Raw genomic sequence first — 11,831 nt, 5'->3', positions numbered from 1 at the left:
TGGGGTTGATTTACTAAAACTGGACAGTGCAAAATCTAGTGCGGTTCTGAATAGAAACCAATCTGCTTCCAGGTGTTTTGACAAAAAAAACTTTACTGAACAAGCTAAAATTAGAAGCTGACTGGCTACTACGCACAGCTGCACCATATTTTACGCTTTCCAGTTTTAGCAAATCAAACCCTATGTAAGCTTTTTCCTTTTTTCAAGAGTGCCTGATCCAACCAAAAGTGGTGATGGGGGGGCTAATGGGAGAGTAATATCTTGGCGTATTTAGTCCCTAAACTTGAAACTTAGATAAAGGTGTGTTTGTGTGTTTTTTTTTTTTTTTTTTTTTTTTTGTTTTATATTGTATTGTATTGCTTTGTTTGAATGCATACTAAAGAGTTTTTTTTTTTGTGTCCCAAGGTGGTCCATTCAGTGGTTTCGGTGAAGTGATCTATAGAGAGAGCGTTCCCATGCATACATTTGCTCGCTTCCTATTTACTGCTTTACTTCCGCATGACTCTGACTTGGCCTATCGCGTTGCTTTACGAGCTATGAGGTGAGTGTGATGTGCAAACAGTGACTGATCTGTCCTTCGCTGCTAGTCCTTTCATGTGAGTGACTGTTTTAATCTCTTCTCTGTTCAAGGCTGCCTGTGCTGGAGTCAGTTCTTCCTCCTCATGGTTCGGACATTATGCCGTTGGACTCCATGCTGACCAGTCGCTTTCCCCGCTGGTTTATTTTGGGCCATCTGGAGACACGCCAGTGTGAGCTGGCATCAGCCATGTTGACTACCGCAAAAGGTAAATTTGCTGATCGATATCCACACGTGAGCTAAAATCTTGGTTTATTTAGTTTCTAGAGTGCCTTGACATCAAATGAGGTGGTCCGTTTTTACTGCCCAGACAGTTGACTCCACTATTTTCAGTTATTTAAAGTGGTTGTACACCTCCAAACATGAAATCTTAAAGCATATCCCTCTATAGTTTTCTATAGTGTGTGCTTGTCTCAATTAAAAGCACTAAGTGTCATTTCTGTCTGCTTCTTCGTTCCTCTATCAGCACGAATTAGGTCTGACAATTTTTGCTGACACCAAGTGATAAAAGGTGATGGGAGGGATCTCCAGCAGATTGTCGGCCTCAGCTCTGTTCCTTTTTGTTATTTGTGTCCCTTGCCTCCAATCAGCTGTCAGAGCTCTGGGGAGTGCAAGTTCAGCTCTGCCCCCTGCTCTCTGGAAGCTCAGACAAGCTTTATAAATTCTGCACTTTGAACGTATGTAGAGAAGTTAAGACTGCAGATAAACCGGCAGAACTTTTCTAGGAAGATTTGTTTAATCTGTGTATCACCTGAGGATAGTCCCTTTACGGGGTATGTGTAAGGGTTTACATCCACTTTAACTAGAAGTGTGGTCTGATGGACTGAACCAATGAGGCACGCTGCTGGTCATTGTAGGTGTCCTTATATTTTAGTGATGCTTTTACATAACTTTCAATCAGTAGCTCATTCTCTTCTTTCCTCCTCCACAGGAGATCCTAAGTGGCTTCACACAGTCCTGGCCTCCATCCAGCAACATATCCACTCCCCAGCTCTGCTCTTCAAGCTGGCCCAGGACGCTTGTAAGACTGCAACACCCCCCAATTCTCCTCCTGACACCACCCTGCTGAACATCTCTCTGGAGCTGGGATTACAGGTGAGAGGGCAACATTTCTGAAGCGAGAGAATTATCAGGATGTATAGTATGGAGCTATGATGTCACTGGTGTAAAATAACTAGAACTGTAGTAGCTATGGTGGTCCTAAAATTATGGCGGATCCAGAAATGTATGTTAAAGCAAAAGGCCTCAAAAGACATGTTAAAAGTCAGTAGACTGCCATTGAACTCCTTTTAAAAATACCAGTTGCCTGGCTTATGCTCATCCAAAGGCTTTTATTTCAGAATTGCTGACTAGTGACACCACTATTTCAGCCAGGCAAATATCTCTATCATCTAGATCTCTATCATCTTATTTTTTTCCAGCTATCCACTTGGCAGGTGTAGAAAGCAAAACATAAGGTCCCCTTTTCATACTGGCGGAGCCTGCCAGCACAGCAGGGGATTTATTTGCTGATCCCCACTGAGTAGGTGGCTGACAGGTCTGTGCCTGCTCCACTGATGCAGAGTGGACACGGACACAGCCCACTCTCCTCTATGGGTTGTCGGATGGAAACAGGCCGTCTATCCAATCGGATGTTGGTGGGTGTCAAAGGACTCCTGTTCGTTGACATCAGCTGCTCCATAGAGGGCAATATAGGGGTCTGCTTGAAAAATTGGCAGGCGGACTTGATCGGTCTGTCTAAAAGAGGCCTAAATGCTTAGATTTTGGGTTAGTGGTATCCATTAGTAAAGTGTAACGATTGGAGCTCTGCGTTTTTTGTGCATTTTAGCCACAGTCCCATAGACTTTCTATTATGTTAACTGTTTTCTGAAAGTGCACCGATAGTCCTGCATGACCCGCTAAAGTCTGAGACATGCCTGAGCCCGGCTTCACACTAGAATATGCTGCGGAACGCACAGGAGGGCTGTGCGTCCCTGTTCCCCATTTCACGGACGAATCGGGCCCAATTCTATGCCTGAATTCGGCCCTGAAACGGAGCCAAACACGCACACGTTTTTTCTGCAGTGCGCTCCGCAGCCGCCCCGGCGATATGTGAACCGGCTCCATAGGGAGCCAGTCACATTCTCCTACTATGAGAATTGGATGCGGGGAAACTCTCATCCAATTTGCATAGGTGTAAATGGGGGTGGCAAAACTCACAAAAATCACGCATACACCCATGCTGTGGACAAACCGCAGTGCAGACATAGCTTAACATCTGGGGCGCAGTAGAGTGCTTGGAGTAGTTTTGAGACTGATGTCTTAACTCGTGTAAAATAAAAGAACGAAGTCGTCTCCTTCAAAGCAGTAGTAAACGTGTTTTTTATTTTTATTTTTTTTTATTTTTTTTGTTTGTTTTATCCTGCAAGGCAAAGTCATAATGTGCTAGTATGCATCGCATACTAGTACATTATGTGAAACTTGCCTTAAAGCGAAGTCCTCCAGAGACGTGCAGTCGCTGCTGAAGGTGCTTCCATCTTCACCTGGTCTTCCTTTCGGGTTCGCGGACTCGGGCTGTGTGAATGGCCAGAGTAACGCTGGCGTTCATGGCACAGGGCACTGCATGGTATGCCATTCCTTCAGAGCGCATGGGCCAGTGATGTCAACAGCTGCATCAAAAATGAATATCTCCCTAAATGGTGCACATTTGGGAGATCTTTACTGTACCTATATGTAAGGCTATAATAAAGCTTACCTATAGGTAAATGTCATGCATGGGAGTGTACTCCAGCTTTAAGATCTGAACCTGGTAAAAAAATGCAACTTGTGTGAGCAGTGCTTTCCTGTCGGACATTATTTCTATTATAAGAACGCTCTTTAAGCTAAATAAACTGCATGCTAATGAGATTTGTCCCATTCAGGTTATGAGGATGACATTGACCACTCTGACGTGGAGGCGGAGGGAAATGGTGCGTTGGCTGGTGTCGTGTGCCACAGAAATTGGTAAGAGGCTACGATGGTTTTTATGCATGGCTTTACCTTTATGTTCAGTGCGATGATCATAACTGACACCTTTATTCTCTCCATGTCTTCTCTCCAGGGGCACAGGCTCTGATTAGCATCATGCAGAACTGGTATACCCTCTTCACCCCCATAGAAGCCACAAGCATCGTCGCTGTGTCCTGTACATCCCCCGCCACCCTCCTCCGTTTCAGCACGGACCCCAGACAACGAGAAGAACTATGTTCGTGTGCCCGGGCGCTCGCCCTACAGTGCGCCATGAAGGACCCACAGAGCTGCGCACTGCCTGCTCTGACTCTGTGCGAAAAGGACCACACATCATTTGAGGCAGCCTACCAAATCGTATTGGACAGTGCCAGCTCTGGCCCTGGTGCCCACTCTCACCTGTTCACCGTTGCCCGTTACATGGAGCACCGTGGTCTGCCAATGAGGGCATTTACCCTTGCAACGCTGGCCCTATCCAACCTAAACATTGGCTTCAGCCAGGACTCCCATCCAGCAGTCAGCGACGTCCTGTGGGCTTGTTCCTTGGCGCATTCTTTGGGTAAAGTGGAGCTGAGCACCGTGGTGCCCCTAGTGATCAAAAGTGTACAGTGCGCACCAGTCCTCTCTGACATACTACGGCGTTGTAGCCTGGCCCCTCCTGGCTTAGCCCAGTCTCTCTCCGCTGCTAATGCCTCACGGGGCAGAGGAACCGGACCCCGGGCTGATAAGCCTCCCCTCTGCCAGCTTCTGGAAGCCGCCGTTGGAGCATACATCAGCACCACGCACTCCCGTCTTACACACATCAGCCCGCGCCATTATGGTGAATTTATAGAGTTCCTGGCCAAGGCACGAGACACTTTCATGTTGGCACCAGACGGGCACCGGCAGTTTTCCCAGTTTCTGGATAATCTTAAGCAGACTTACAAGGGGAAAAAAAAATTAATGCTTTTGGTAAGAGAAAGATTTGGCTGAGCAAACAATGAAGGCGATTTCCACCGTTTTAAAAAAGAAAATAATAATAATAAATAATAAAGACTTGCTGCTCCCCCACCAAGGGTCCAGGTAAACGAGTAGGGGAGAGGTTCCTCATACCTCGTATCTCTCCATTGGACAGACCTTCCTGCAGGTGGAGACATTTTTTATTTAGTTTTTTGAAGGAAACTTAATTTTGAAGAAAATCGCCTGGGATTTCCGGGTGAAGTTGTGCTTCTTTTTTTTTGTTAAATAACTTATATTTATTTATAATATTTGGTGAAACCTCTCCTCTTCCCAACTGCAGGAACTAAATCCAGTCTGTGGCCCACTTTGACATTTTATGTATTTAACATAGAAATCCTGTGTACCCTACAGCACAGGAGGTGGGCGCATTCGTGTGCGGGACAGTGGAGCGATCTGCAAAGAGCAGAATTTATATATTTATTTCTGAAGGAATCTCTGTATTAACTTATTAATATATAATTTTTTTTTTTGTATGATTAAGTCTGTAATCTAATCAAGCGTCTTTTTTTTTTTTTTTTTGTTTTGTTTTATACGTGTTGGATGCGAAACATCTCCACCGCTTAACTCCAAAACGCTGCAGCTGATCTATAGCGTAGCTAAGCTTTAACAGGCTTGAACCAAGTATTAAGCCAAAGGCAGCCATTTTGTATGACGCTGGCTTTGAATTTTTTTTTCACGCAAAAACAGGATCGGCTCATGCCCGATGGGTATGGGCACTGGTCGTTTCCCATTAGTTTTGTCACTTAAACATGAAGTAGCTTGGCTATACTGTGAGTCATGTTTAGTTATCCCTTCACAGATGTGCTGGATCTAGCCTGAACCCACAAAATGGTCACTGATGCTTGGGCCGGTATTTTAAAGTAGAACTTTCATGAGCATTAAAACAATTAAATACATTCACATCTAAACCTCTCTATTGGCTTCTCCATTGAACAGCTATCAAAATGTGAAGAAAATCTTTGGTTTTCCAATGCCTTCCCTGACAGAATCCCAATTTGGGAGTGTTACTAAAGCCTATTCTGTGTGCGCACCTGACAGGAGTGCTGTTGCACCTTTCCTGTTTGTTTTTCCACGGGCTTGACTAAATTTGCCACCTGGCATTCCAGCTTTATTGGTTGCTAGGGTGCAGGCAGCTGATCTGTGTCATTGGTTGCTATGGTGCAGGAGGACAGGCCTCACACACCATGGAGACACTGCCTGCATCCTAGCAACCAAGGACACTGTCAGGATGCAGGCAGCAAGGCCTATCAACCACTGAAGATGGCTTGCCAAGTGGTGGATCAGCTAAGCCTATCTCTGCTTGCAAAGACCAAGGGGTGTAACAGGAGAACCAATGGCCTTCCTTCCCCTGCATTCCTAGCAACGGCATGTGTTACTGAAAAACGCCTGGTGTCCCAGGCAAGCGTCCTTCAACAAATATTTCCCTGCTGGGTGCATGGGATGGGAAGACAGTGATGGGGCCAAAATCCTACGTGCACCTTGCCACATGGGGGACAGGAGCAACTCAGAATGTTTGATACTTCTTCTTTAATGGGCACTTATGTTCGATTAGACTTAAAGAAAAACTAAAACAAATGACCAAAAAAGCAGAATACCTTGTAATAAGGTAAACTTGTCATTCCAAGTAATCTTGGGTGCATACGTCAGTGAGAGGCCATTTTGTGGCTCAGTTATGTCCTCATTTGAAAGGCTGCATCCTTGTACACATTGTTTTAAGACAAAATGGCTGCCATCCATTGAGAGTAGGCCTAAGGTGATCGCCTCCTAATTCCTGTCCTTCCCGTTGTATTGGAACAGCCTGTGTTTTCCGTGGAGTGGCAGTAGATCGGAGATTGATGGTTGACCAAAATTTGCTGTGAAGGTATTTCTGGTGGTCAGCTTGCTGTGTATATTACTCTGTGTGTATGTATATGTATTAACACTGACGGAACCACCCCATGTTATTAGACCGTTCAGGATAGGGAGAAATCACAGGAGACTGGCTAATTTTAGTCTCGGTAGCACTGAAAACTGATTTTTGGAGGGGTGACCTTGCTTAATACCTCAACATCCTCCTCTCATTTCCAAATCGCTTAGATATAATATGTCGCTGATGATATAACTCAGGAAAATACAAGCTGTCCATTTGGTATCTCCACAGCGCTGCACTCTACTTTTTTTTTTTTTGCTTTTTTTTCTGCCATTCCTCGGGGGAGGGCCTCTACACTTCTCTGCCCTCCCCCAAGTTTCCCTCAAATGAAGGTTTAAATCCCCTAATATATGAAAGCGACTCACTGATTAATATAATTTTGTCGGGGAGGGAGCTGATCTATTAAAAATGATGACTTTATTGCTGTTTTATTTATTGACTGCTCTGTAATACTTTAATGACGACAAATACATTTTAAAGAAAACCTGTGTTCTGCTGACTTGTGATTTCTCTGGATTCTGTGCTTCTGCTGAAAAGCTCCGTGATGATCTTTATGTATAGTGTAGTGATAGAGCTACTGAGTTTTTTTTCCCAAGAAATCTTTGCTTCCTAGCAATGGTAGAGCTGCGTCTATGGGGGAGATTTAATGAAACTGGAGCAGCTGTGCATAATAACCAATGGGCTTATTTGAACCCTCTGAAGTTAGAAGCTGGTTACTATGCACAGCTGCGCCAGTTTTAGTAAATTTCACCTACGTTGACTAGTAGGTACTTAGACTTGGTTCACACTTTTATGCCGTTTTTGGCTTTTGATCCGTTTCTGCAGTGCCTTTTGCGTTTTTTTTTAAATGCAAGTTGCACTAAAATTGGAGCAAAAAATGCACTACATGCTTTTCAGCAGATTCTCCATTGAAGTCTATTGAACCAAAAATGCACCATTTTGCTTTTTAAAGTCTGGCCCTTTCCAAAAATGCAGCCGCTTAAAGAAAAGCATATACACCAGGGGTTGACAAATTTGCTTGGAATCTAGGAGCCAGCTAAAAGTTAGGAGCCAGGTCCGTGACGGCGATCTGGACCTTTCCCTGGTCTGACATGGAGACGAGTGAGGGGAAGATAGCGCCGCCCCCCCGTCTCCAAGTCATTGCCCATAGCTCTTAGAGGGACATTTTATTTGTTTTATTTTTTCAAATGACGATTTTTTTTTTTTAAATTGCATTTTAGTGTAAATATGAGATGTGAGGTCTCTGAGCCCAGATCTCGTATATAAGAGGACCTGTCATGCTTTTTTCTATTACAAGGGATTTTTACATTCCTTGTAATAGGAATAAAAGTGACACACTTATTTTTTTTCACTGTTCTTTTAAAAAAAAAAAAAAAGTTAAAATAAGGAAAAAAAATGTTTTTTTAAATGCGCCCTGTCCCGCCAAGCTTGCGTGCAGAAGCGAACGCATATATGAAAGCCATGTTCAAACCACACATGTGAGATATTGCCGTGATCGGTAGAGTGAGCAATAATTCTTGCCCCAGACCTCCTCTGTAACTCAAAATGTGCAACCTGTAGAATTTTTTTTTTTTTTTTTTTAAACGTCGCTTATGGAGATTTTAAAGGGTAAAAGTTTGTCGCCATTCCATGAGTGGGCACAATTTTGAAGCATGACATGTTGGGTTTTTTATTAAATTATTTTTCCCCAAAAAAAGTGCGCTTGTAAGTCCGCTGTGCAAATATGGTGTGACAGACAGTATTGCAACGACCACCATTTTACTCTAGGGTTTTTAGAATAAAAAGAAATTTATTTATACTTGGATAGATATCTATCTCCATTAGCATTGCTGGTTGTAATTCCAACGGCCACCACAAGAGCGCCAGATTCCAGAAGGAACCATAGGATCACAGAAGGCCTCAAAGCCGGGGGCTCAATTACCGGCGGCGTGGCCCGACACTATCACGCTGGGGGAGGGTCCACGGAGACAGGATACCCCCAGCTGTGCTGCCCCAGGCGCCAGGTTGCTAATTCTAGTCGCAAATGCGACCTGGCGCCCGGGTTTTGTCGAGCCCTGATATACACCATTACCAAAATTATTGGGACACCTGCCTTTATACGCACATGAACTTTAATGGCATCCCAGTCTTGGTCTGTAGGGTTCAATATTAAGTTGGCCCGCCCAACCTCGATGAACCTTGCTTTGTGCACTGGTCCAAATCATTTGGTGGGGGGGGGGGGGATTATGATGCGGGTTTTTCAGGGGTTCGGCTTGGGCCCCTTATTTCCAGTGAAGGGAACTCCTTAAGGGGGTCAGCATACCAAGAGTATTTCATGCTCTCAACTTTGTGGGGACAGTTTGGGGATGGCTTCTTCCTGTTACATGACTGTGCACAAAGGTCCTTAAAGAAATGGATAGTAAGTTTGGGGTGGAGGAACTTGACTGGCTTGACCTCAATCCAATAGAACACCTTTTTGGGATGAATTGGAGCAGAAACTGTGAGCCAGGCCTTCTGGTCCACATCGGTGCCTGACCTCATGAATGCACTTCCGGAAGAATGATTAAACATTCCCATAGACTCATTTCTAAACCTTGTGGATAGCCTTCCCAGAAGATTTGATGCTATTATACCTGCAAAGGGTGGGACAACTCAATATTGAACCCTATGGATTAAAAGCCTTTAAAGTTTGTGTAAAGGCAGGTGTCCCAATACTTTTGGTAATGTAGTGTATATGGAACATGTCCCATAGGCAACAATGTTAAATGGACTAGTGCTTTTCTGCAAAAAGCATGATACCTGTAGCTGTGAACCAAGCCTTCTATCCCCCAAAACAATTCAAGAGTATCTGTTCCACCCCATCATCCATGTGTCTGCATGACTAACGGCAGCTCTGTGATTCACAATGGAGGGTGAATAAAGCCTGGCTTTGTGAAACGTATCTACATCCCTTTTGGCCAAAACACATCTGTTGTATGAGCAAATGAATAGGCAGTTGGTCATTGAAGTGGATATGAATCCTTCAATGACGGCAGATGTGTTGCTTGAGAGAATTACAACTCCAGGTCCTTGCACTACATAGTCGAAGGTAAGTCTAATGTATGGCCAGCTTTTAAATGATCTTTAGGTGTGGTTTTTATTTAATTTTTTTTCCCCCTCTTGTGGATGGAGTAAGGAATGGTTAAATGGGGGGGGGGTGGCAGTTTTCCCACCCCATTGGGGAGATTTCCCTTAATGTCCTGTAGATCGTGGGAGATAATCCCTCCTTAGATGTCACCCAAACGAGTGTCAGATTGGAAATTTTTACCTTCATTCCTGGCCTGGTGGCAGCTCAAAACTTTTGCTTCATCTCTTTAAACTGGACATGCACATAGACATTCTCTCTTCTCCAAGAAGGTGGGAGGTGGCAACAAGGCCAACTACTGAACATCAGGAACTGGCCCCAATTAGATCCATGTATGGCCAGCCCCAGTGATCATTAGAACATATCTAGGGCGAATCTTGCCAAAAAGGACACAGCCCTAAAAACCTGACAGGGTTTCTATCCCCTTGCCACTCTCTCCAAACATAAATTAACATTTTGGCTTTAGAAACTCTTTTGGGGCCCTGCTTCCATTTTTCTTGCATGCTTTATACTGGTAGTGTGAGGTGGATGAGGATGCTATTTGATCCCCTGCTGAGTTTATACATTTGACTACTGAAATGATCAGTCTAAAACTTTAATGGTAGGTTTATTTTACCAATGAGACAGAATATCAAATATCCAGAAAAAGGCCTTTCAAAAATTATACATTGATTTGCTTTTTAATGAGTGAAATAAGTGTTTGATCCCTTATCAATCGGCAAGATTTCTAGCTCCCAGGTGTCGTGTCTACTGGCAATGAGCTGAGATTGAGTGCTGCTAAAGAGTGCTTATAATCTCAGCTTGTTGCCTGTATAAAAGACACCAGTCCACAGAAGCAATCAGATGCCAGTCTCTCTGTCGTGGCCCAGACTGAAGGGTCCATGCCAGCTCTTCCCTTGTGGAGTTTGAATGATCATGAGACTGGTGAGGAATCGGCCCAGAACTACATGGGAGAATCTTGTCAATTATCTCAAGGCGGCTTGGACCATAGTCTCCAAGAAAACAATTGGTGACTTACTGTGCTATGAAGGACTGAAATCCTGCAGTGCCCATAAGGTCCCCCTGCTCAAGAAAGAAAAGGGACATGCCTGGCAGAAGTTTTGCTAATGAACATCTGAAAGATTCAGAGAACTGAGAGTGTTGTGGTCAGATGAGACCAAAATCGAGCTCTGTAGCATCAACTCAACTTGTCGTGTTTCGAGTAGGAATGCTGCCTATGACCACAAGAACACCATCCCTACTGTCAAACATGGAGGTGGAAACGTTATGGTATGAGGGTGTTTTTCTGCTAAGGGGATAGGACAACTTTACTGCACCAAAGGGATGATAGACGGGGCCATGTACTGTCAAATCTTGGGTGAGAACCGCCTTCCTTCAGCCAGTGTATTGAAAATGGGTCATGGATGGGTATTCCAGCATGACAATGACCCAAAACACACGGCCAAGACAACAAAGGAGTGGCTCAAGAAACACAATAAACACTTCAATACAGGGCACTTGTTCACTACCTGGCCCAGACCAATTTTCAGCTTTCAGTGTTGTCGTACTTTGAATGACAATTGCGTGATCATTCTACACTGTACCCAAACTGAATTTTTATCATTTTGTTCCCACAAATAGAGCATTATTTTGGGGGCATTTGATCACCTCTGGTATTTTTATTTTCTGCTAAACAAATGAAAAAATTGGGGAATTTTTTTTTTTTTGTAACTGAAGTTTTCTCCTTCACTGGGCACTAATGAGGTGGCACTGATGTACTAATGGATGGCAATCAGTGCTAAACAATAATGCCTGCCAATCAATGATGCCCATTGTGGGAACTAATTGCCGTCCAGGGTGGCATACCTGGTGGTGACATCCCTGGTGGTCCAGTGTGGGCATCCTAGGGGGGGCTGCGCTGATAATCAGTACAGACCCCCCCATCGGAGGAGTAGCCGATCAACGGCTCTTCCTGCTTACATCGTGATTGGACACAGTTGCTCACATGGTAGAGGGTCTCCCTCAGAGGCTCTTTACCAAGATCAGATTTGCAGTGTGTCAGACTGACACACCGCAACAACGCTTGCTGCGATGTGCACCCCTGGGCATGCAGCGGCTCAACATCCTGGCGATGTCATATGACGTCTGGTCAGGATATTGAAACCATTTTGGCGCCATCATTTTTGCTATAGGGTGGGCGGCAAGTGGTTAAGGTCCTGGAGTGGCCTAGCCAGGCTCTAGACCAGTGATGGCAAACCTTGGCACCCCAGATGTTTTGG

At 44.5% G+C, this 11,831-nt stretch overlaps 1 protein-coding gene across 1 annotated transcript in view; it reads left to right on the top strand.

Annotated features, from left to right (window-relative positions):
• ZSWIM4 (zinc finger SWIM-type containing 4) overlaps positions 1-6,954 on the top strand; it is a 32,045-nt gene extending 25,091 nt beyond the window's left edge. Inside the window, exons 10-14 of the mRNA XM_077470454.1 lie at positions 406-541; positions 631-785; positions 1,509-1,672; positions 3,478-3,559; positions 3,657-6,954. Of these exons, the coding sequence (XP_077326580.1) occupies positions 406-541; positions 631-785; positions 1,509-1,672; positions 3,478-3,559; positions 3,657-4,534 (1,415 nt within the window). The 3' untranslated portion in view covers positions 4,535-6,954. The remainder of the gene's footprint in view (positions 1-405; positions 542-630; positions 786-1,508; positions 1,673-3,477; positions 3,560-3,656) is intronic.
• Positions 6,955-11,831: the final 4,877 nt, after the last annotated feature.

The sequence above is a fragment of the Lithobates pipiens genome, unplaced genomic scaffold, assembly GCF_037356315.1.
Source record: "Lithobates pipiens isolate NorthernLeopardFrog02 unplaced genomic scaffold, aLitPip1_a1.2 Scaffold_8, whole genome shotgun sequence".
Classification (NCBI taxonomy): Eukaryota; Metazoa; Chordata; class Amphibia; order Anura; family Ranidae; genus Lithobates; species Lithobates pipiens.
Note: the sequence above shows the minus strand (reverse complement) of the source record. Positions and strands in the feature narration are given on the sequence as shown.